General features: G+C 43.8%; 1 protein-coding gene across 2 annotated transcripts; it reads right to left on the bottom strand.

Annotated features, from left to right (window-relative positions):
- Nucleotides 1-26,679, bottom strand: Otulin (OTU deubiquitinase with linear linkage specificity). Of its 2 annotated transcripts, XM_059276196.1 has the most exons (7): nt 26,468-26,679; nt 18,467-18,543; nt 14,712-14,806; nt 11,243-11,386; nt 6,829-6,954; nt 4,212-4,481; nt 1-1,862 (listed from the first exon to the last, which is right to left on the bottom strand). In XM_059276196.1, the coding sequence occupies exons 1-7, from the start codon at nt 26,617-26,619 to the stop codon at nt 1,668-1,670; spliced, it is 1,059 nt and encodes a 352-aa protein (XP_059132179.1). In that variant the 5' UTR covers nt 26,620-26,679; the 3' UTR covers nt 1-1,667. The 2 variants fall into 2 exon arrangements, with proteins under 2 accessions (XP_059132179.1, XP_059132181.1); XM_059276198.1 differs by lacking the exon at nt 18,467-18,543 and having other exon boundaries at nt 26,468-26,572.
- Nucleotides 26,680-26,871: the final 192 nt, after the last annotated feature.

The following is a 26,871-nucleotide window of genomic DNA, read 5'->3' as shown; positions in this document are numbered from 1 at the left end:
TGCCAGGCATTTCCTACTATTTAATTACAAACAATAAAATAAAGTGTCAAAGTCAACAGTAAGCCATTATTATTTTAACTTGGCTGCTAGGTGCCTCTTCACCCAAGGGTACCATAGCATTTCACAGTGAAAACACAGAGTCTTCCTAACATAGTCACATACATTCAGAATGGTATTTGATGCTAGCATTCTAATCAATAAACAGTTAACAAAATGTGGTGATTTTACTCATGAGGCAATGGAAGAAATACTACATCAAGGGTCTGATTGGTTTGTATATCCTGAGTTTTCTTACCTAAGACAGTATTTTTTTAAGACTTGATTTTTAATGAAATGACAATTTATATTTTAAAGGGTTGTCCTGCCTCCCAAAACAAGTTGCTTATTATCTATATGAAACTGGATCAAATTAAGGGTCTTAACTATCATAAAATAAGTTCAACACACCCTGATAACACCACCAACAAATGCTGAGCCAATTTGGGTGCTACAGATGGAATCCTAAAGAGGGATGTGCCTAGTCCCCATGAACAAAGACCAAGGGCTATGGCCCTCGAGGGAAACAAAGGCCCCAAGGAAACCCATGCTGAGCACCTCTCCCAATCACCCGTGCCCAAGTCAGGACCACGACTTGTGGCACGCACACAGATCTATCGTAGCCAGCACAGCTGCCTCCTCCTGGCTGCCCAAGCAGCTCCAATGTACTTTTGCATTGCTTACCACATGCTTCTGCTTTGACTTGCCTATCTGATATCCCAAAGAGTTGGCTCTCTCTCATCTTGTCACAGGATGAGTTACATGGGTTTGGCAGTTCGTGAGATCTTCATGAAAGGGGCAAAGTAGGACCAGCAGCCAGCTCAGCCCCACATCAACTTAAGTGACAGTTTTGATATCCACCTCTATAAACAGGTGGACATAAATGCAGTTCTGACTGTAGAATCATAATCATTGGAACTTATAATAATCCACACCTCAACACTACAGCACATGTACCAACAGGATATCTCAATGCCAGGGCACCAAGCCTCAGAAACCAATGTCTAGACTTCTCCCCATTCTTTCCTGTATTTCTTCCAGGCTTCAAAAAATCCACTCTGGGACCCAATTCTTAATCTTCTAAGAGACTATCTACTTAAAAAAGTATTAACTGGCATATAAACTCACTGCCCATCCCTCCAAAAGCAGGCAAAGCTGTCAAAAGATACTGTAACTATCTGTTCCAGGATATTATCCCTTAAGTATATCTCATAGGAAGACCACTAATGAGACCCATCACCACCACCCCCTAAAAAGAATAAAAATCAAAAACAAAACTACCGTCTTAAAAAGTACAACCAGTTTACCGTCAGAACTTTCATTGGACATATTCCTTTCCAAACAGTTTCCTCTGACACAAAAGCATCTGCCTTATGGAGACACAGTTTGTACTTCCAAAGGCACGTGCTGAAGCCCCCAGTGAATCACACTGTGTAACAGAGAGAACAGTGAGTGAAGACTTGGCTAGTTCTCATTACAAGCTAGTCTTCAGAACATCACAGTCCAACTTGGCTCCAGGGGCCCAAGAGTTCTCCCAGATGGTTCTTGGAGAGCTGCAGACCTGAGGCCCTCAGAGGAGGAGCTGCGTGTGCACCTGCGCTGCATCCCATGGCTGTCCACCTGTGGGTCTCTCATAGACTTGTCTCCTCACACACTCTGACAGGGATGTTATAGTGCCGATCGTCCTCAGCTATGAGGGTCACCATTGGCCAGTCCTTGGGGGGGTCAGTAGGATAGACTGTGATGAACTCCTCGGTGTTATACTTGGACAGCCGGTACACCTGGATGGTGTGGCGAACAGCATAGGCAAGAAGGAACATTTCAACCTGGGAAGGAAAAGCAAATGAGTGTTCTGAGCGGAGCCACAGGGAAAGATGGGGCCGAACACCAAGCTGCATCCATTATCCCAGACAATGAGCGGCAGTGGCTTAGCTGCAACCTATCTCCTCCCCTTTGAACCTAATCAAGGGGAGGGGTAATAAAGAATGGAGTGCATATCTGATAGGAAACTTATACTCAGAAATATAAAGAATGCTCCCAAATCAATGATTAATAAAACACCAGTTTAAAATTGAATGAAGGACTTGGAAGACATTTCTCCAAAGAAGACACATGAATGATCAATAACCATATTAAATCATAAGCCCTTAGAGAAAAGCAAACCAAAGCCATAATGGGATAGTACTGCATTCCCATGAGAATGTATATAAGTATATACTCATACTCATGAGGACCCATGAATACAGCGTTTTCTTTGGGAGTGATAAAAACATGGGGACTGAAAATGTGCTAACTGTCGATTCATCAGACCTGAAATGGTTAATTTACACTCTATGAACTTCATCACTTTAAAAGGCAGTGAAAGCAGAAGGAAGACAAGGAAGATGGGGCACTGATAAACTGCTGCTGGAATGTAAAATACAGCAGGTGCTTCTCTTTTTCTTCATTTGGCGATGCTAGGGATCAAAGTCAGGGAGAGCCTCATGCATGCTATGCAAGTGTTCTGGCACTGAGCTACATTCCAGACCTGTACAGCAGTTCCTCAAAATGTCACAACATTACCATATGCCCACAACAATTCTGCTCTTGACATATACCCGAGAGAAATACATGAACACACACACACACACACACACACACACACACAGTCAATAAATATTCACAGCAATTAGAAGAAACTACCCAACTACACATCAAACTGATGAGTAAAATACAATATTCCCATACAATGTCAAATTACCTGCTAATAAAAAGGAATGAAGTATCAATACATTCTAAAACACAATGGATCTTAAGACATGCTAAGTTAAAAAGCCAGTCCCAAAATACCACATTACTAAGAATGTCCAGAATAGGCAGATCTATAGCCAGAAAGTAGACTATGACTACTAAGGTTTGAGTAAAGGAAGCCTGATTGCTAATGGGCTTTGTTTCTTTATGGAGTTCCAACATGGTCTAGAACTAGACTGCACTGGTGATCACAATGCTTCAATAGGAAGAGTTAATGTGCTTAAGTTATAGTTCAAAAAGAGCAATTTTGAAAGAGGATTCACCATAGCAGCAGAGCTTCCTGGGTCCCTGAGAGACTAACTTCAGCCTAGCATGAAGACCAAGTCCTACTAGACTCTGCTACAGTTCAGGAGACATAAGCAGCCTACATTCTGAGTACAAACAGTTATTTCAAGTAATCATAAATATTTCTGGTCTGGCAGTAATCACCAGTCTTTTGCTCTTTCTTAGTCCTTAAGCAAAACAACTGAATAGATTTCATAGATTTCTATCAGGCAGAAAGACTAAGAGAAACCCAACCTGGCTCTATATTCCTTGAAGTATCTTTCCTGGCACGTCGGCCTTTTCCCAAAAAGCTAGTCACAGGAGTCCAAGTAGAGAGGGAGCAGGTTAGATTCAGAGTCTTCATGTTACTTTAGTGATTAGCTCATCACATGCACACAGAGTATTAATTATTTTAAAGAAATGATACAAAAAGTGAAACCCAGTAGGGTAACTTGACCTTTGGCTTAGGGGTCACTACTGCACGAGGTGTCTGCACAATACTCTGAACTTAGCTTCCATGAAAGCAGACCTGACAGAGGCTGGGCTCTACTGGCTCCAGCAGCCAAGAGGAAGCAAACACCTCAAACGGGTCTACCCAGTGCTTTATAAAATATCTTAGCCTCCCAGGGAGTCAAGAGAACTAACGGTATCCACCACTTCACACAAGCAATCCTGGGACTACGTGAGGGTCGGGACTAACAAATATGTCCACAAGTCTTTGGCATGCCTCCCTAAAAAAGGGAGACCTTCACTTCCCTCCCCTGAGTAAGGGATATATTTAGTGACTAGCTTCTACCAAACAGAATGTGGGGTAAGTGGGAGTGTGTATCTTCCTCCACACCAAGAGCAGCCCTATAGAGAAGGGCTTGTGCCGTGAGGAACTGAATACTCCTTCTGGTTACCAATGAAGAACTGAGATTTTCTGCCAAAAGTCACACATGTAAGACATGCAAGTAAACCCTCCAGCCCCAATCAAGACTGAAACCGTAAAGGACATAACGGAAGCTCACAAGAAGCTGGACCGGAAGCACTTAGAAAAGCTGCTCCTGAACTGGCCTACAAAGTGTGAGATCCCATGTGATGGCTAACAGAGATACAATACTCTCAAATGCACAACTCACCTGTTCAAGGCCACCAGTGTGTCCCACCTGGTTTAGGTGGTTCCTTAGCAGCTGTCCAGGGTCATTTGATGTGTCTCGAGCAAATAAGAGCACAGAAAAAAACGGGACTTCCTTTCCCTTCTCTTTATCATCATAGAGTTCGATGGCTCTGTTTAACATTAGAAATTTGACGGCTTCATAGAGGCTGTACTCCTCCTCTTCATTTGTGAACAGTTCATCACACGCCAGCTGCCTGGCTTCAGCAGTCTTCATTTCAGCCAGGCTCGCCCACTACAGTAAGGAAAGTTGTCACAATTAGAATTACTCTTCTGAAAATCCCTGGCATACTTCTATACCATGAGTACAAGGTGATTTCCAAAAGTAGGGGGCCATAAGACACATGCCAATGTGAAAAGCTTCAAGTTCTCACCCCACACAGTGGTATTCTTCAGACTACATGAAGCCCTTTTTGAGCGTCTCCCCTTGTTAATGTGAAAAAGAAGTACCACACAGTAAGGGAAGCAGGGGATGTGAGGTGGAAACGCTGACTCTGAAACTTCCCAGGCAGAAAGAACAACATTAACAATCAGAGATACCCAACAGAAAAAGTGTGTGAGAGGGAGCCATGAAGCACAGCTGTGATGGCTACACCTGGAAGAGGTTGTAGACAGTTACCCCAGAAATATGCAGGCAAGCCTCCAAAATGGAAGACTGCCAAGGGAGACTGTGGGATCTCCTGAATACTGGTTTATTAAACTCACCCCTATAATGTCTTAAAAATATACATGAGTGTCTAATGAATAAATCCAATTGGAAAGTCTTGACTCCTAATTAAAAATAACGGTTTCCAAATAATAGGCAAACTCTTTAAATGAACAAGAAAACATTGTAAATATGTGTACTGCTAAGTGGCCATGAAAAAAAGATGTCACCATAAATAAACACCAGTCCTTATGAATAAGCATTAATTAGCATTGCTTTCAAACACCAGTCCAGATTTTAAACCTAAGAGAAATTTTAATGATCATGACTATTCAGAACTCTTCCCAATCTTAACAGCTGGAATATGTTGTCCACATCTCACATTTTCTAGAAGCAGACCATAGTGCTGGGTAGAAGCATGGCTCTAAAGTTAGAAAGTCAAGATGCAATTAAAATTGGCTTTTGCAGGGCTTTAGCCAACCTCCAGGCTGTGGTCCCCTCATCTTCAGAAGAGGATGACCACAGCCATGCTACTTTTTTGGTTGAAAAGGTAGAGCAGCCCAAGTACCTTGTAGTGCCAAGCATGACAAAGAGAAGTCTGACAGCTGCTGGCACAGATTACTAACGAGCAATTTTAATGTTTCTGTAAACTGGCATCACATACACATTCCCCCAAAGGAGCGTCTAGTTACAGTCAACATACATAATAAAACAAAACTAACAGTTTTTCCATACCCTAAAAAACATGAGAAAGAAATTGCAATCTACAGCTAAGCTGATGAATTCACCACGCCCTCCCTCACAGAGCTGCAGCCTGCCCTCACCACTTCACTAGGCCAGCAACTGGGTATATGCAGGCTTCTAGCCCTAAACACTACACACTACACTCCAATAGGCAAGGAGAATAACCGTGTTCTTATAGTGTGCTCTACCACAGAAAGGTAGTTAACTATATACACCAGACCACAGGCTCGGGATAGTTTTAAAAGACAAGTTATTAAATCTACTTACTGAAAAACTGTTTTTAACACAGACTCTTAAAATCTGAGAATAACTGGAAAGAACTTCATAAACACACAGTGGTCAGTGAGAATATGAATGTAGGCTAAAGGGCTGGAGAGAGAGCTCACAGTTAAGAGCACTTGCTGCTCTTGCAGAGGATATCATGTTGACACTCACAGCCACCTCTACCTGCAGCTCCAGGAATCCAACACCCTCCTCTGGTCTCCACTGGTACCCACATGCATGCGTGCGCGTGCACACACACACAAAATAAATTAATAAAGGAATACAGGCTAAATGATAACCCTGAAACTTACAAATATGACTTAGAATGAAAAATATATTTATTAAGGTTTCTTATGAAAAAAAATTAAATGTTATCTGAGATACTTATATATAGTACCACCTCAAAGAATACAGAATGTTGGTGGTGTTTCTTCATTTTACCAAAGACTTTATGTGAAGAATTTATGTTCTTTTAAAGTTTGCTTTTTCAATGTATGAGCATGTATATGTGTGCACATGTGTAAGGGTGTATATGTGTATGCATGCATGTCGAGATGAGGGTCTCTCACTGACCAATTAGGATAGACTAGATGATCAGTGAGCTTCAGGGATCCTCCTGTGCCCTGCTCACCATTACTGGGATTATAATCATGTGCCACCCCATCTGGCATTTATACATGAGTTCTGGAGATCAAACTCAGTTCCTGGTCATGCATGCATTCTACTGACTACACAACCCAGCTCCAAATTATTTTGTCTGAAACCAGCAAATTCTGGCTTCAAAAGAGAACCAAGAGCCACAATAAACCTTCTTTATAAATTTAAGAAATAACTGAATAAACAAACAAGCCTAGCACACTGAACCTGCTGAGGGAACCAAAGAGAAAGGTTTGCACCAATCAGAGACAAAAAATTACACAGGTCAGACCTTCTTCCTCAGCAGGGCAAGAGACTCCTTGATTCTTTCAACCAGGTCCTCATTCTTCCCATCAAACCTCAGTCCGAGTTTCCACTGCTTGATCCAGCTGTGCTTGTTTATCAGCTTCTCTGGTAACTGGAATATCAAGGAGCAGAGACAGACAATGAGGTGTCAACGCTACAAGGTATCTATGACACACAGGGACACCACAAAGCCTTTAGACAAAACCCACCTGAATTTCCAGAATCAATTCCTGCAGTTAGCATATGGGTTCAGGATGGAGAATCGGAACCCGGAAGTCACCAATTCAGAAAGCAGCCACACAGAGGGCTGCTAGGGTGAATTCAGCTTTTGGTTCAGATGCACAGGAGTCCAGCCTGCAGGACACCAACCACAGGGGGGACCTAACAGGCAAATCTGAGGCTAAGCTAAGGAAGTACCACACTGGGTCTTCACAGTAACTAACTTGGCTTCTGGGCACACTGGTAACCTTACCACTCATTAGTACTCAGCGAGGTAACTGTAGGCACGGAAGGCCTGTGATCAAGTCAAAGCCTGCTCCTTCCCTGATAAAAACAACCCACTAAAACACAAGACCTGTCTGTTATGCAATATTAACACACATATTTAATCAACAGCATAAAGTGGAAAAGATGAGCAAGACTCAGTAGCACTGGGAGGGTCAGGGAGCTGTGCCTTCCTTCCTTACTGACAAAAAGACAGTAACTATTATGGTCTTCATTTTTTGTTCTGGTTCCTGGACTGTTTCATTTGTCCCTACATATCAAAGAATCTGGAATAGATGACAACATGAGAAACTACGCCTTCCCAACAGTCTGTCAGGATAAAAACCAGACTTGGGCTAGCTATGGACACGTCACTGCACTGCTAAGACTCCACCTCTGTGGTCCAGTGAGATGGTTCCACAGGAGAGGCAGGCACATACACACAAATGAATTAAAATTTTATAAATAAAAAGACTCACCCCTGAAGTCCAAAAAACAAAACAAAAAAACAAACAAACAAACAAAAAAAACCAAACACATTCCCAATGTCCTATGCTGGATTTGTTTAACAGTACTAAACAGCTTAGAATGAGATACGTTCAGCTGCACTGGGACCTAAGACTCAGAGGCCCTTTCGTGAACAATATTCTGATTGTGCTTTCTTAGTCTGTGACAATCACATGCAGCTAAGATGGTTTTGTCACTATAAAAATCAAGAGCACAGTACTGGCACTGCATCATCACTCAAGGAGGAAAGGCATGTGGTCACTATCATCTTCCCATGACAAATGACCGTTCACTGAAAACTGCAACAGGCCCACTCTGTGCCCACACATTCCTGCACTTCTGAGTCCTGGACAGGCAGTTTCTCAGTTTAGTCTCTATCACCAGAATCTAACATGCCCTCAAGTGGCAACAAAGTGAAATTACAACCTCCCTTCAAGAACTACACTCACGACAAAAAAATACCTGTCCCAGAGATGCGTAGGGTGGGAAGGAGGTAAACGGCAGCCCAGAACAGCGGAGGACTCTGTAACACTGGACAGTTCTCTAACAAGCGAGTGCAACAGCCAATTCAGTTACTGTTGGGAGACACAAGTTAATTTCCTCATCTCATTCACTCACTAGTCACTCACTAGTCAATCTGCTGACAAAGTGATTAACCAGGTCCAGGGTGTACACTTCCAGATGTGGGAATCTTAGAGGAAAGTCCAAAAACATAAAGCATAGAAAAGCACAGGTTAGAGGGCCAACAAGACGGCTCAGTGGGGAAAAAGCACTGGCCATGTAAACCTGCTGTCCTGAGGTCAATCCCAGGAACCCATCTAAGTGTTGAAGGTGAGCAACTCCACAAAACTGTCCTCTGACCTCCATACACTCACTGTGTGTATGGATGCACAGGCGTGCACGCACGCACGCACGCACGCACGCACGCCCCCCCCACACACACATTTTTTTAAGGAACTATTAGGAAAGAACAATGGAGTTGTATTTATTTATTGAGAAGAAGTAGATACAACTTTAAATGCTTTCATGAGTCACAATGGGGTCCCCATAAATACCATTCCTTTCTATTAAGCACACAGGCCGGCCTGCCTTCTGTTGGAGTAAGAGATACAAGAAGCAGACTGGCCAGGTGGTGGCACATGCCTTTAATCCCATCAGAAGCAGGAGGATCTCTGTGAGTTCGAGGCCAGCCTGGTGTACAGAGCGAGTGCCAGGGCAGCCAGGGCTACAGAGAAACTCTGTCTCAAAGAACCAAAAGAAAGAAAGAAACAGACTGAAGCAAAAAATGATTATGGTAAGTGTTTAAGGACCACTGTGACTAACCTGGAGAATAGCCTGTTTTCTCTAACAAATACCTATAGTCTTGATAACACAACAATAGCAAGTATCTAAAGCATCATCCCAAAACGAAACCACAAAGAGCTTTAGTGTCATTCTCTAGTAAATGTTGTCACAGTTCTCACCCATGCAGAGATCTTTAAAAATACAGTACAGTTAACAACTAAAAGGCTCTGGCCAGCCATCTCCAGGTTGGGGCTGGGGTCCGAGAATCTGCCTGCCGTCAAGCAGGTTGGGTTCTGGACAGAATGGGAACAACAAACAGGAGCCTAGGGCTAAGAGAAAAGGGGACAGCTGTATGTCAAGAGGGGCAAGGGAGACAAAGCTCAGCTGCTAGGCAGGAAAGCAGCAAGGTCAGAGAAGCTGAGCAGCAGCAGAACGGAAGGTCCCTTCCACTGAGTCACTTCCAAGAGAGGATTGCTGAGCCTGCCTGTCTTCTTGTGATGGCCTGGCATCGGGCGGAGGGTAACAGTCTGCAAACGGAAGCAGACACCTGCACACCTGCTCACTCAGGGAGTCCCCAGTACAAGCAACATCTGTTGATCTACCCCTCCTCTCCTAGCACCCTCAACAGAGCTCGAGGCCGGTGTTTCACTCAAGTCTTGGGAACAACAAAACAAACTGTCAAGAAAGGTCCAAACACATTAAGTTTCTGAGGGCAGGAGAACAAAAACGTCACTTCTTCATCAGAGATTGAGCAGAACCAAATCAGTCAGCGTGAATACTGACTGCCCAGTGGCCATGCCTTCAGCAAGGCAAACTTGTGATGCTATGGAGAAGAGGAAACCACACAGAGCCACTGGGAATTAAACAGCTGTTTGTTCATTACTCCAATTAAGCCAGGAAAACCACACGACAGCTACATCATTCCTACAAGGAACACATTTTAATACTGATCAATATCAAATGCAGCCTATCTACTCCCCCTTTTGGAAGTGGGGGAGGCAGTTCTTGAGAAAAGGCCATACTATATAGACCAGGCTAGCCTAAAAGTCACAATCCTTTTGCCTCAGCATCAAAAGTGCTGGGATTACAGGCATGTACCACCCCACCTTGCTTACCTGGCCTGTTTCACATGTGGCATTTAGGACATTATGTGCACCAAAAGCTCTTAGAAAGTATAAAAATTTAAGTTCAGTGTCAAATAAGCCCAGAAATCTAAAAAGCCCCTCAAAGGTCAAGGCTCAAAAGGATCAATATGATTTAATAATAATTTTCAAAGTACTCTCTTTTGAAGCCCACGTGTAACAGGGACAAGTTAGTCAGCACACACTCACTCATTCACTATACTTAGCACAGATTAGTGCAACTGGCATTTAACTGTTCCTCCTAGGAAACCCTACTGATAAGTGTTAGACCACACAGAAGTAACATCTTGGCCAGGTTTTTATCAGCCAGGCATGCTGGCTCACACCTGTGACACCAGCACACAGGAGACTGAAGCAGAAGGATGACCACAAGTTTGAAGCCAGCCTGGGTTGGGCTACAGAGTTAAAACTCTGTCCAGCCCACACTCCAGAAAGCCCTTCACCTCACATGTAAACAAGGAACAGCAAAGCCATGTTAACTAGTACCAGGGTTTACAGAACTTCCTTTTGGAGGCACAGATCCCGAGGACTCTACCACACGGTAAATTTAAAGCACTAAAGACAGCCAGGCCCAGGAAACGTCTCTACGTTAACACTAACATTTCACCATGGAAAGAATATCATTTTTGAACTGCACCTAAAACCCTGGCTGGACACCAGTAAAAAATTCTACAACCTACTTCACAGAAATACTAAAATAAAGTCAAGTTGTTTCTATGTGTTTTTTATGAATTCTAAGCATCTGGTCTCTAATTCAGCTTAGCTGTTGGTATTAAGTTTTATCATTTTTCTCTTCTGGAAAATACTGGTCATTTCTAGTCATCTTTTTAATATATAAAGTCATCTTAGACATGCAAAATTGAACAAATCCATACACTGAAATCATGCTGCATATAACACCGTCAGGCAGCATGAGCAGAAAGGAGATATCTTCTTACAAGAACTTCCTGAAACATGGAGACTCAGATCCACGCAGCAACATACCAGCGTGAGCTCCGGGTCCTGCAGCCAGAGGGGCAGCTCCGCCAGCTGGCTCATGGCCTGGAACAGTGTGGCCCTCAGTGCACAGTAATTATCACCACGTACTCGCCTTATAGATGTGAATTTCTGAGAAACTTCCTCATAGCCCTTGGGAGAAAACATCAAAGAGTTCAGATGGTAGTTACTGGCTTCAGAGAGCAAGACAAGTTCCATCCCTACAGAAAAAAATTGCCCTAAATCATTGGGAAGTGGGAAACAAGAACAGCTCAGTCTTTCTCAACTATAATTCCATTTATTTTAAAATAATGATGCTGTATGAGAAATATCAGCATCTATAACAGTGGTTCTCAATCTTCCTAATGCTGCAACCCTTTAGTACAGTTCCTCATGTTGTAGTGACCCACACAACCAAAAAATTATTTTGTTGCTACTTCCTAACTGTAAATTTTGCTACTTTTATGAATCATAATGTAAATATTTGATATTTGCGACCCACAGATTGAGAACCACTGATCTGTAACAAATGCAACAGATCTGACATACAAAATAATTATCCAGCACTAGCTACCCTCAAAGCCCTTTCCTAAGCAACTGAGGGAGCACTCACCGCCACTCACTGGTGACAATCAGAAAGGTTTAATCTGTGGTTAATTAATCTCAAATGCTTTAATAAAGAGAACAGGAAAAGGAGGGGAGACATGCAGTATCTCTATCTCCAGATTTAAAAATGTACAAAATCTCGAGTTTCCCGTGTGTGTGTGTGTGTGTGTGTGTGTGTGTGTGTGTGTGTGTACACACAGGCATATGTCACTTAGCGATGATAGTACATTCTGAGAATAAGTCACTAGGCAATGTCATCACTGTGGACACATCACAGTGTACTTGCACAAATCTAGCTAGTGTGTCCTACTATACACTTGGCTAGATAAGCTCTTACTGGGTATTAGCTGGGGAATTGTGCTAACAAGCCACCGTGAAAAAGAGATTCAATCAAGTGTGAGACAACAACACAGTCAAGAGATACAGCGACCATGAGATGTATAAAGTGGCTGCTGGCATAATATGGCACACTGTTCTCCACAAAAGAATGACTGTAGTAATGACACAACCCGACACACCACAGCTACATCATCGGGTGATCACAGTCTCAGAGCCCTTAGACTCTGACAGGTCTATAGCTATACATGGAGTCTATTATTTCAGAGAGGAATCTAACTCTTTAAAAAGTTAATTTAGATTTATAAACACTTCCAAGAGAATATCCGAAACTAAACACAGGTAATAGGCAAGGAAGGGCTAACATAAAATCAAGAAGTTAACAGGCAGTGACGATGGCCAGCTTCCACTACGGCTCCCAGAGCTGTGCCTCTAAATGGTGCTTTGATCTCATTGCTGACTGATCCCATCTTTCCCTGAAACCAATCCCAGAGAGGAATGATTTTCCCATAATTTCTAAAACATGGCAGACATGGGTAACCTGAGTATCTTCAGTATTGGACTTTAATGTGCCAACTGATAAAACAGAGCTTTGGAAGAGGCTGAGGCAACAGAATAAAATTACTAGTCAGTGAGGCATTTCTGGGGCAGGTGAGAAAATAAGACACATGGTTCCACTCAGCTTTCTGGGTGGAAAGCTGGAAACCCTGGGTAGTTGATAGCACAGTCAGCAGAAGGCCTCTGAAGGGTAAGTCTTTCACCCTTAGCAGACACTAAGATCCAGGGTATTTTGTGACTGAGTTCACATATAAGGGCCTAGGATACAAATTTACAAGAATTAGGGCTGAGGCTGTCATTTTCTCTCAGATTTCCAAGGGGCAAAAGGCATTTGGGGACCTAAGGTGAACCCTATAAGATGAGTAATATTTTCTTAAAGAAAAAAAACCAAAAAACAAACAAAAAACGCACAAGCTATGAGGGAAACTAATTAAATTTTGAAAAATTTAAAACCCTAAGCAAAAAAATTATAGGCTATTTTTCTACCAAATATGATTCTATCAAATATGGGATGGAGAAATAGCTTAGGGGTTAAGAGCACTGGCTGCTCTTCCAGAGGACCTGGGTTCAATTCTAAGCACCCACATGGCAGCCCACAATCATCAATAACTCCAGTCCCAGGAGATCCAATGTACTCTCTGGCCTCAACAGACACTGCACACATGTAGTGTAGACATACATGGTAGCAAAACAGACCATATACATAAAAAATGAATAATAAAAACAAAAATATTGGTCAGTATTTCTAGAACACAAGAAATATATTCAAATTCAAAATGTAAATAATCCAAGAAAAAAAGTACTTAGAACCTTAAGTGCTAGGTGGAAGTCTGACCCTGCCAGTTCTGTAGCTCAAGAGTGGTCCAACAGTTGCACTTTCACATATTTACCCTCTGACTAGGAATATTGGATGGGAATCATTCTGTAAGGAGAGCCCACAGGGCGCTGCAGCTCCACTACCATCCCACAGTCTTGGAGACTATGTTAGTGTTGCCAGTATATGCAACGGAACTAAGTGAAGGGAGCTCCTGGCACACCTTAAATAAGGGAAGTGGTTCAAGATCTCTCTGCATAGAGTACTGTAACATGAATCTTAAAAGGTCTTATTAATAAAAACAAACCCGGAGCCAGGTATTGCGGTGAACGCTGAATGATCAGAGAAACAGAACAAGCCACAGCCACCTCACCTTGCCAGTTCCTCAGCTGATCCTGTTTCCTCAAACTGGAAGCCTCTGTGTCCTCATCCGGAATGAATCTCAGCTGAACTGCTGCTCAAAAGCCTAAAAGCTTAACCAGCTTTTAGTTCCTGGTCCTCACACCTTATATACCTTTCTGCTTCCTGCCATTACTTCCTGAGATTAAAGGCATGTGTCACCATGCCTGGCTGTTTCCAGTGTGGCCTTGAACTCACAGAGATCCAGACAGATCTCTGCCTCTGGAATGCTAGGATTAAAGGTGTGTATGCCACCATTTTCTGGCCTCTATGTCTGTCTAGTGGCTGTTCTGTTCTCTGATCCCAGATAAGTTTATTATGGTGCACAATATATTGGGGAACACAATATCACCACAGAGTATAGGAGAATTTATACCCTAGGATTTAGACAGCATGTGTCCAAACACAGGAGGTGTAGAATCACCCTGACTATCCTTGAGGCTTTTACAACACCAGGTTAAAGAGGGCATTCCCAAATTTCTCAAAGACAGCCATCAATTGCTGACTCAATTCTCAACAACACAGCTATGTGTTCTTCAAAGCAGCTAAGTTACTGAAGAACTGATGTTGCTTCTATATTAATACTGTGACTTCAAATAAGTCCTTATCTTTGCAGTCTGTTTCCTCATCTCTAAAATTAGAACTCCAATATTTACAGCATTGTCTTATTATAGCAGTTGTCTTAACCAATGTCTAAAAACATAATATGATATGTAACTTAGGACAGATGGTTTGAAGACTCAAATAGGTGCACGCTGGCTGTACCTTTTTCATACACGTGGCTTTCTGAGTATTTCCCCTCCATTCTTTTTTGCAGTAGTCCATAATATCCATTTCAGGAGCCACACTTAGCCTGGGTTCTGTTGAAGAATCAAAATGGCAACAATAAACGAAACAAGTCATGAACCAAAGAGTAATGGAAATAAAGGTACTGTTTTACCTGGGGTAGAGGGGAGTCCACTTTTTACTCCTTACTTTCTCTATTTTAAAATTTCCTGAATCCCACTACTGCCCTTGCCTCTAGTTCAGGCCACCTCCAGAGTGGTCTCTCAATGGGTCTCCCTTGTCACCATTTTCCAGATCATTCTCCACACAGCAGTTAGTCAGGTTGCTCATTTAAATCCTGAGTCAGGTGGCAGCCCTTCTTCCCGTGCTCAGACGGCTGCAGGAGCCTCCTAGATCACACTCATCTGACCCACGGGTATCTATGAACACTTTTATAATCAGAAGCAAGCAGATGACCATGAGAAAAACCTCCACCATCTGTGATTTTTCATATCTATTAGGCAGAGATAATACCGAACAAAAATTATATTTGTATTTACCTAAAAGACTACAGTTTGTTAGTAAGTCAAAAAGTAACAGAGCTCTCGCTATTGGCTAATCCACAGACTTCCTTAGATGTCCCCCAAAATTAGTATACCTCAGGATCAAACAAATGTTATCAGGTTTTTTTTTTCCAAATGCCTTTAGATTCTCTTCTCCCCACAACATCCTTCTCGTGTGTGTGTGTGTGTGTGTGTGTGTGTGTGTGTGTGTGTGTGTGTGTGTACTGATGAATAAACCTAGGGCCTTAAGATTTTCTTGATTTAATGGATGAGGTTTGATTTCTTGATATATACCTATGACTATGTGCATGTATGTATATGACAGTTGGTTATTTCAAAAGGAAAATAGGCACATTCTTGGGTTCATCTTGGCTTCTTTTTTAAACTATAATGGATACAGATATTAACAACTGTTTTAGGAGATGAACCTAGAAGTACTTCAGACACAGAGAGCCCACATATCTTGTACGTGAAATAACTGTTTCATTCAACTCAACACACATTCCCTGAAGCTCTGATGTGTCAAGCACTGTGCCATCACTGGGAACGTAAAGACAACGAGGACAAAGCTCCTGCCCTGAATGGACTTCTCCAGGAGGAGCAGAGACCACAAGCACTGACAAGCCAGTGGACAGTGGAAGCCAGAATGATGGAGCAGCAGCAATTTGTTTTCTAAGTATATTATAAAAACTGCCTACTCAAAAAACAAAAACAAACCAAAAATCCTCATTGTTTATCATTTCATAAAGAAAAATCAACCTTTTACAAAAGGGGGAACTAATCCATGCACAGACAACACAGATATATTTCTGCATGGAATACATCAGGGTTCACCTAGAAGTGAAAGAGACCACAGTATCACTGTTGCACAACCCACCCTTAAATAAAGACCTTTCCTCTTTGAAATTCAAGAGATAGTTTTTAAGAGCTGATCAGAATAAGGAAGTACTCCCTATCTGCCTTTCTACTGTCCTCCCCCACAAACAGGAAGAACTGCTAATAGGCAGTCAGGACCCTTTCTAGGCTCTAAGTTCTTTCCAGACAGGCTGTGAGCCTGTGGAGAAAGCACTCTACTAGCAGAGGAAGGGCTTCCAGACAGGAAGGCTCCCTTCCTGTCTTCCTCTCTGCTGTCCTCACTCCTGACCCCTGGGCAGGGCTGGGGAATCCTACCACCTCAGATCACAGGGTAGAGTTGGCCCAGCGGTCTTATAAAGACAGGAAGTCAAGCCAGAAGGCTAGTCCTGTCCTGAATCAGAGGTCTGTATGAGGTGGGAGGCTTGGGGAAATGAAGTACTTGCACAGCCACAGCATAATGTTACCTGAATTCCACTGGGCTACTGTCTCTGGGAGGACACCAGCCATCTCCACATACTGACTAGACTAGGAGATGGAGGCACAGGATGACCTCATCAGCTCACTGAATTACAATAGCCTCCTTCTAACTGTAAATTACACAGGCTCCCACTGCTGCTTCTAGGAAGAAGACCATTTTTATTACCAAAACCAAAAAAAAAAAAAAAAAAAAAAAATTAAATAAGGGAAGTAAAAAAACCAAAGTGGTAAGCAGGCATTCAAATAAGTAAGGTTTGGGCCGGGTGGTGGTGGCGCACGCCTTTAATCCCAGCACTCGGGAGGCAGAGCCAGGTGGATCTCTGTGAGTTCGAGGCCAGCCTGGACTACCAAGTGAGTTCCAGGAAAGGCGCAAAGCTACACAGAGAAACCCTGTCTCGAGAAAAAAAAAAAAAAAAAAATAAGTAAGGTTTGGACCTTATTCATCACATAAGTGATGAACATAATAATCACACCCCAAAAAGTAAGAAACAAAACTGGGGCTCCTCCAGGAAGCTGGGACTCTGAGAAGATAGACTAGGATTGGAATCTCAAAATCCTTCTGCAATAGGTCTGGTGGAAAATAACCTGGGTTTTAGGAGCATACAGCTTCTATCACAACTATTCAGCTTGCATAAAAGCTACCAAAGACAAACGTAAACTTACAAGGTCCAACAGATCTTTATTTACAAGGCTGGATAGGAGGTCAAGGCCTAGGAAGCCTTTATGGAGCTAAGTTAGACGGAATGTCCTTTCACCAACCAAGAGAACCAGAGCCTCTCAGTCTTGCTCCGGGCTCTGTGGTGGAGGAGGTGGTGCTGCTACAGGACACTTAGGAAGAGCAGGAATGCAGCGGGGCTGAGATATCGGGAGCACTGTCAGACTCACTAAAACTTGGACGCCTGTGTGGGAACAATGCTGGACAGAAGAGAATCACAACAAAGCCTAGAAAGTGGAAGAGAAGAACAGGAGGTTCTACAGCATTAGCAAACAATGGGTGAACACAGAAGAGCATGATGCTCGAACAGCATTCTATGTCCCCAGTGATTTGGAACAACAGAGCCATGGAGAATGAGCATCCTGTGAAGTTCTAGGGAGAACCACTATAAAACATCTCTGCTGCATGTTGGAATGAGTTGACCAGCTCTGGAGGAAGACTCAGAAAACATCAAAATCTTATGTATCCTAATTACAAAGCTTTTGTTAGCCGTAAGTGAAATAGAAGCCAGTTCTCAAAAAAAGTAGAACATGTGAATTACACAAGCAGTGAGAAAGATAATAACATTCAAACACACTCTATCAAGATCTCTACTCAGCCTCTGCATAGGCCTATCTGCAATGGAAGGACACATTTCACTTGTACCCCTGCTGGGAAGATCACCACAGGCCAGGGAGCCAGGAGGAGCACCAAGTCCACACCAGGAGCACTGGCGGGAGTGAGAAGAGCAAGCCCAAGAGAGCAGCACAGACTACATACAGTCACAAAATGATGGGGGTGCTGTCAAGCACATGGCCATTTTGCTGTAGTCAACCAGAGCCACATAGCTTTCTTCAGACAAGGATATGTGTATAGCTAACTTCTCAAAACATCTTGCAATTGAAAAGGAAAACTGCGTTCACATCCAAACTGTTCTAAGAATGTAAAGAAATAAACTGAGAGAAGGCAGAGTCAACAGAGGCAAGGAAAAGTCTGCCTTAAATCTACTTCAGCAAAGTGAGTAATTCATAGAGAAAAAACTGTATGCATTAGAGGACTTCCTAGGAAATACATGCCGCATTTCATGAAAGCGGATAGATATACTAATCCAACTGGATTTTCTATAAACAAAAAAAGGTCTACAAACAAAACAATTCCAAACATACCTGATATCCCTCTTTCATGTATTAGCAATTCTTTCTCCTTTTCTATTTCATCTGCAGCACGGTACATGTCCTCCTCGCTGAAATCACACCAAAGTAGATATTTTCAAACTCTTGTTCACTGACATTCCCCAATGTGTGATAATATATAGCTGCTTATGAAATGCTTATGACACAGAAATTTAACTATTTTCATATACAGGATACCACAGTAGTAAAATACGGGTCCTAGGATGCTCATGTGTCTGTCTCAACACTTTCTTCCACTTCAGAACTGCTTCCTTTAAATGAGACCATTCATACATCACATGACTCCAATGCCATTTAAATAAAATTGACTAGCATGCATCTTAATCAGTGACACTCCTGAAATGATTCCATCAAGTTCCAAGAACAGAAACAGTGCTAATAAAAGCATTTATATAGGAATGTCAACTTTTGTAATGTTACAAGCAATTCTGACAGCAGCTACTCTAAAAACATGAAAATAGAGAATCAATTATTCCAAGCTCCCTTAGCTAAAATTCCTCAAGGCTTCACCTGTTCCCTAAACAGCAACCAACCAACCCCCCAGATGCTGCTGTGCTCCCACAAGCTTTAATGGCTACCACTAATGACCAACTTCTTTAAGAATATAATCACTACCAGTGAACTACTAAGTATTAGGAAGGGGGGAAAAATCAGAACAAAGATAATGAACAGGGCTCCCACTCTGAAAATGCCTCCCTTTCCTTGAATATTTAGAGGCTTGGCTAGAGCTACCCAGTATGTTCCAGCTTTATTATTAATCCAGGCACCTCGAAAATACTATTAACCCCCAAATAACAATAAAGGGAACAGAACACAACTACCTTTGCTGAAAGCAAAAGACATGTTGGGAAAGAACAGTAGGAAGCAGAGGGGCAAATGGTGCAGGCAGGAAAGCCCAAGGCTGCTGGAGGGGCAGCTAGGCAAGGCAAGCTAGTAAGCCAGGAGGAAGTCCCAGGCTCGGGAACTAGAAGAAGCAAGTCCATCTGAAGAAATAGCAACGCACTGAGCTTAAAAATCAGGAAATTCCACATAAGGAGTGTGCAGACCTCCAACCCTCAGTATTTCCCATGACAGTGCCCCATGCTCACAGCAAACTGGGGAGAGAGGAGCTTCAAACACAATGGAGTCCAGGAAGGAAGAGGTGCCAGGCGCAAACAGAAGGAGCCAAGTGAATGAGTACAGTACTTCTGCTTCTAATCTCTTTATCTGTGGACATGGCCTGGCAGACAGAGCTGGGAGACAAACAGCGGATCAGGAGAGACAGATGAAGAAGGGTGCTAGAGAGTAGACTGCAGTGAGAATCTAACAAGAACCTTATGAAATCATCCAGTGTTTCCCAACTGTGAGAGAACCAATGCCTAAATCTGCACCATGCAGATGTGGTGGTACATGCTTATAATCTCAGTACTCAAGAAGCTATGGCAGGAGATCTTGATGTCAAGGTGAGCCTGGAGTATGGAAAGACCTTGTCATTCATATAAACGAATACTGATCTATGAATTATATATGTGTAAAATATATACAAAGTACATATCTGCCACTTCCCTCCAGCATGGTTTTGATTATTCCCCTAGGTACTACCCAGAATTCATTCCCAAAACAGCCACAACTGCTCTGCACTTCTACACCTGTGACTTCCTACAGGTGTTCTCTCATCCCAACAGGTTCGGAACCCTGATCTGTCTCTTTTCCTATGACATCCTGACACATTCTGTATGGGCCCACCCTCTACTGAGAGCAACAGTCTCACCCAAGTCAGACTGGCAGAGTTTAGCTACCTTTTACCCCAGCTCTTATTACCTCTAAGTATAGCAGTTACTGGAGTATTTACTTCATAGGACTGTTGTTAAGAAAGACATACTTAAAATAATGAGTATTCAAAAAGTTAGCTACTATTAATTTTCATATATCCACTGATATGGAGAGTCCTAATAAACAACTTGCCCAGTGATGGTTTCTTAGGCTTGTTTTCCCTAGTGTGTATGTATGTATATGTGTTAGCAGTGTGATGGTAAGAGAACAAGGATCATATGCTCCAGTGACATTTCAAGCAAAAGACATGATATCACCCACAGAGCTTGTGCCAAAGTTAAAAGCAAACAGATCAAAGGCCAAAAATAAAATATGACCACATGTTTTCATTCTTCTATCAAATTTAATAACATCTTTCCGTCAAACCCACTATTATACCTATTAGAGAAATTCTGATTCTCTAAAACAGTCATTGAAACAAATCACTTTCTTAATATATTTAAATTCTCAGAAGCTGTCTTTGGACAACACTTCCCCAATCTTGCCCTCAGCTTTCTCAGCTTCAATGAGAAGGCTGGTAAGATCTGTATGGTCTGCGGTTCCTCTTCCAGCTAAGTTCTAATCGCCTATCATATATTTGCATTTCAGGCAAATTCTGTGGCTAGCCTGCATGAACACTTGGCTCCCCTCTGGTCCTCTGTTCTTAACTTACAAAATAACCAAAACCATAATCACAACCCCAGTGCCCAGAGGAGGCAATCCAAATACAAATTCCAAGCTGGGCAGTGGTGGCGCATGCCTTTAATCCCAGCACTCGGGAGGCAGAGGCAGGTGGATCTCTGTGAGTTCGAGGCCAGCCTGGGCTACAGAGCGAGTTCCAGGACAGGCTCCAAAAGCTACACAGAGGAAACCCTGTCTCAAAACAAAACAAAAAACTCCTACGAGGGCCAACAGGAGAAGAACTAAAAGAAACAGAACAGAGCAAACAGGAGCACTGAGTGCAAAGGGAAGGCAGACGGCCGGGAATCGGGGGCAGGGAAAGGCAGGGGTTCAGGACACAGTCCTCACAAGAGGAGCAAAGGAGAAACTGCTGACCAGCCCACAGCATCTACAAACTACTTCAGCAACCCGACAGTTCACCCAGATCCTTGCACCAGCATCTGCTAACTTCCTTGGCCACCAAAAGCAAGCCGTAATGTGGACCTTTAGAAATGATCCCAAAGCTGTGTTTCCTTGGAAACCAGGTAAGTGTCAATTTTAAGGAATGAAGATCGACACAGTCAGAAAGGAAAGCATGTGACAGCCAGGAGGAACTATCCACCCACCTAAGGGTGATCAGGAAGAAACAGCACTTGCCTAGCGTATCCCAGTCTCTGGAGCTCACTCCCTACAACAGTACATAATAAAATAAAATGACTCCATTTTATTATCTGTCTTGGGGCTGGAGCTCAGGGGCTTTTTATCCCCAGCACTAGAACAAAACCAGACCACAGTCTTGATGTTTTAAGAGTCAAAATATTACACTGAAAACAACTACAAAAGGCAATTATATTTAAAGCTGGGAATGTGAAGCAGGTGGAGGTCTGGTTTTGTTTGGTTTTGTTTTTTCTTTTATGGGAAGGGAAGATAATGGAACAATGCCAGGAAAGGGGTATTATTAATTAAGATGAAGTCATCCGTGCTGACAGCTCTGAAAGGATGGCAACTTCTACTGGTAAAGATGTGTCCCCTCTGGCAAAGAACAGAGGCCACAAACCCCACAGGCTCAGACGATCGCCACAGCCACAGCTTCGCTCCTACAAACCATGACAGCTATAAAATAGTAAAGAGAGAAATGACTCAATGTCTAGACATGCTAGTTAACGTTTAAACTGGACAGTTACATTTAAAACCAAAATGATAATAATTCCTAACTAGAAATTCCCTAGTTTAGCACCATGGCATTATTTGAAAGGATCCATTAAATCAAGTTCCATTAAATACTATTTACCCACTTTCTCATGAGCTAAACTATTTTATTCTGAAAGCAACATATCAGATTGAGTAAGCTCCAGTGCACACTAAATTATAACTAGTACCTACTACCCTTAGAGATTGCCATATCAACAGATTTTAAAGGTGTGTGTGTGTGTGTGTGTGTGTGTGTGTGTGTGTGTGATGGGAGGGGGTTGAGACAGGGTCTCAGGCAGATTTGAACCTGGCTTTGAACTCCTAAGCCCCTATACCTCCACCTTCAGAGTACTGACTGGCATTACAGGAATGGACCATTAAATGCAGATAAGACTTGCTTGTAAATGCTCACTAGTACAGACAAAATTATATTATTTCCAAGAAAATAGCAAATTAAAGGCAGAGCTCAGTGAAGCAGATTTCTGTGAAACCATAGTTTCAATGTCTAATTCAAGACATGAAATGAAAAATCAATTCTAATTTATACACACAGCTTACAAGATATTTTTTGTTTTAAAAAGATGTACTATAAAATAAAATAAATGTTTTCCTTTATCAGAAAAAAAGTATTTATTTTGATTTTGCTATTTTATGTGTATGAATGTTTCCCTGAATGCATGTCTGTATGCCATGTGTGTGCCTGGTGCCTGAGGCCAAAAGAGGGTGCTGGATGCCCTGACACTGGAGTTACAGATAGTTGTGAGCCACACTGTGTGGATGGTGGGAACCTAAACCAGGTCCTTTACAAAAGCAGCAAGTACTCTTAACCACTAGCCATTTTTCCAGCCCCCAAAATAGTATCTTCATCAATACGCTGAGTGTTTGACCGAGGCACCCTTAATTATCTAAGAAAAAGAACAGAGTGTGTAATTCTGTTTAGGTCTGAACTGGAGCCCTGCAGCTCACACTTAACTTGGTCTGTCCTAAGACTAACGGCTCAGGCAGTATTGGTGAGACACAGTCAACCAGAGTGACACCACCATGTCTTCCCACACAGACACAGGAAAAGTAAAGACCCTTTTCCACTGTTCAGTGACTGCAGAAAGGGGTAAACAACCAGCAAATGCAGGAAAGTACCAGCACCTAGGCCAAAATTCCACCCGCTTCTGCAAGTGGACTTTCCACGTCCAGCTCATGCTGCTCCATGTGACTTCCAGAAGTGTGTAAGGACAACACAGCGCCTTCAACAGTGAGGTCTGGAGACACCCTAGATGATTCCTGACGTAGGTTCTTCCTCGGGTGGAGAGAGGAGAGGGGTCCACTACTACCCCACCACTCTACCTATTCTTAGCCTGCTCCCTGTGAACTAGACTGGGCAAGGGCAGAAAAGACATACCATAACAGCAGGCTTGGCAATCCCTGAAAACGGCTTAATACTTACAGGGCAGGGAGTGCTCACAGGCCTTTTAAGAATCCATACCTTAGCGTGGAAACTCAAGTTTGCCCTCAATTTCATAGCGCTTCACAGACTACCTGGTACACCTCCACACATAGCCCGCCCACCGTGAATCCCAGATTCAACACCAGTTCCATCCTCAAGTAGAATGAGAGAGTGCGTGGGGCGGTCTGTGAATTCCCTAACCACTTCTGGTTTGGTCACATCCCTGAAAAAGACAGTGTGGTATAACTGTCTAAGGGGTAGTCAACAGATGGAGCAGAAATCAAACACGAAGGGATGGGGGATGAGCAGCAGATAGAGCAAAGGAGAACTGTAATGCGAGCAGCCAGGGCGCTTACAGAAGGTCAGTTAATCTGGTCTTCAAAAAGGAGCCCACGTTTTCCTGTGAGCCATCCTTGGGGCCTGGGCAGCAAGCAGTGTATACGTGTGGTTTATGTGTCCCTCTTCCCCAGCCTCTCCCTTGTGAAATGCTGTGAGCTTACCGGACAGAATCAGAGCGGCCTCTGCCACTACAGCCATCCATCAGACCCTGCAGAGTCACATCCCAAACACACAATTCAGCTGCAGGAGACTGGCTATTATTTGTAGTCATAATTAATTTCCCCTCAAATGTAGTAAAAAATGACTCCATAGAATATCTCAAATCGTATCTAGTCTTACTATGTTCCCTATTTTAAGGTGCAAATATTTTCAATGATTCCAAGTGGAAAGAAAGATCTGACCCGTATGGTCCAAAACAGATTTTTAAAGCACATTCTTAACAATATTAATTTAAATTTACACTCAAACTATTAAGCTGCATATATCACATATGCATCTATTATACTGTGAACTATGTAATGTTTCTATGACGCATGACCCTAAGCCTCACAAAGAAAAATAGCCCAACTACTCATATAATGCTGATTCAGAAAGATAAAATACACTAGTGGTGTGATGTTGAAATAGTAACATGTTTAAGTTATACTAGCCTCATTTCCCCACCTGATAAAGAGTCAAAGAAGAATGGGATAATTTAAGGCAACACAGGCAGTGAGAGAGAAAGAAATTAAGCTAATAAAACCACCAACTACAAACACGGGGGTGGTAAAGTTTGCTGTCTTTATGAATCATGCCTCTGTCCAGTGTTGCCAAGGAGGTCAGGAAGAATTTGGGGGCCGGGGCAGCGTGCTCAACCAAGCATCATGAAACTTGGTCTTGAAATCCCCTACCTGTGTCTCCCTTGACAAGCTGTGTCTGCAGAACCTGCAACTATTTCCTCAGAAAACCTACCAAACGACTCTGTGTACTTCTGGGAATGTGGTTCTGGCCTCAAAACTTCAGGTATCTTTCAAGCCCTGTGAAACTGCTAGGGTAAGGCTGAGCTGCAGGACTTAACAGACCGGGCATGCAGGGAAGGGCTCAGGACAGGAGGAAGGTGAGCAATAGGAGCAGTTAGGAAGCATCTTGGGCCTAGAGGAAGAGCAGAGGCAAGAGACATCCTAGGTTTCTAACCTATGCAGTCTCAATTTGGCAGCCATAGATTAGACCAACTCACACACAGACCTGTCTATGGAATTCAACATAAAGAAAAACCATGGTCCCTATTTAGGAACCAGGACATTTCAAGCAAAAGCCAGAATATTCATCAACTACAGAAGACCCAGCGACTACGCCTGGAGCTTAGAGCATGCTGACCCAAATAAAGAGCTAAAAGCTCTCCAAGTCCCAAAGCTAACTGCCAATGTCATCGACTCTTAAATTTCCAGCCTAGCTCCGGGAGAAAGTTAAGGCCTCCTAGCCTAAATCTTTCCTCAGTAACCATTAGCTCATTACACGAATAATTACCATGGCACAGGGGTGCTCAATAAATAAAAGAATCAAAGCCCACCACAGTGCACTAGGCAAATGAGCTATTATATCACATCTTCATTAACCAGGCTTCAAAAGACCCCTTTTCAGGAGATTAAAAGAGCCCTAAAGGTCCATTTAGACACACCTTATGATTTAAATTTCAGGTCAATAAGAAAATTAGTTTGAGGCTGGAGAGATGGCTCAGTGGTTCGGTTCCCAGCACTTACATACATGGTGGCTGTCAACCATCTGTAACTCCAGTCCCTGGGGTTCAACACTCTCCTCTGACCTCCTCAGGCACCAGGCACAGACACACATGCAGGCAAAACCCTCCTACATATAAATCAATCAATCAAAAAGAAAACAAATTTTTAAAAGAAAAAGAAAATTAAGTCTGGCTGAGCTTTTTAACCATGTCCGAAGGCATACGTGACTGTGCCACCAACTCTGAAGTGTAGACACCTCTAGACCAAGCAAAATGTAAACGCTTCTGACTTAGGCCAGTAAGGAACTGCTCTGAAACCGCACTGATTGTGTGGTGTGTGTGTGTGTGTGTGTGTGTGTGTGTGTGTGTGTGTGTGTGTTTAAAAGCAATGGGCGGAAGGGACACCCCGCCAGGCTCTGACAGGGTAAAACTGAGAGGGCTAGCCTGTGGCCAAAGTCTGTCCAACAGGTGCAACACTCTTCAAGTGGTGACTAGTCTTCCCAGGGCAGAGACGTGGCGAGGGCAGCCCTGCGGCTGTGACAGGGGCGACCTCACTTCCTCCGAGCCGGGTCGGGGGGAGAGAGCTCCAGGGAGTGAGCCGATCACGAAACCAGACTCTCTTCGGCTCCCTTCCCCAAACTCCCCGAGCTTGGGCTCACTTTAGGGATGGACAGCTGTCAAAGCGGGAGCGGGGCGGCCTGGGTGACCCAGCTGGGGACAGGCTCGGGGACTCCGGGCTCCTCCTCCGTCCCGCTCGCCTCCTCGGGCTCGCCCGCAGCCGAGGGTGCCCAAGCCCCACGGCAGCCCCGCGTCCACGCCCGCCCCGCTCACTCACTGCTCGGCCGGGCACCGCATCGCGGCCCGGGGCTGCGCGCCGGTCGTCACCTTCCCGCCCTCCCGCGCCGCGGCCCCCGCCTCGCGCGCCGGCGTCTCGGCGCAGCTCGCTCCGGGCCACGCTCCGGGCTGAGGCATGGTTCCCCGACTCATGGGCGGCCACGCCGCCGGGCCCTGCGCTCCCGCCGTCCCGGGGCCGTGGCGGCCGCTGCACCCGCGCCTCGCGAGGTCCGCAGAGCGCTTCCGTGAGCGTCACTCGGCCCCGCCCCGCGACCTTTGACCCGCGGCGAGGGGGGCGTGGCGGGAGGCGAGGCGTTCCGGAGCGGGGGTACGCCTGCGCAGAGCGGCCCGGGCCGCGGAGCCCGAGACCGCTGGTGCCGGACGTCCACTGCGCATGCTCACATC

Source organism: Peromyscus eremicus, chromosome 11 (assembly GCF_949786415.1).
Source record: "Peromyscus eremicus chromosome 11, PerEre_H2_v1, whole genome shotgun sequence".
In the NCBI taxonomy this organism is placed as follows: Eukaryota; Metazoa; Chordata; class Mammalia; order Rodentia; family Cricetidae; genus Peromyscus; species Peromyscus eremicus.
Note: the sequence above shows the minus strand (reverse complement) of the source record. Positions and strands in the feature narration are given on the sequence as shown.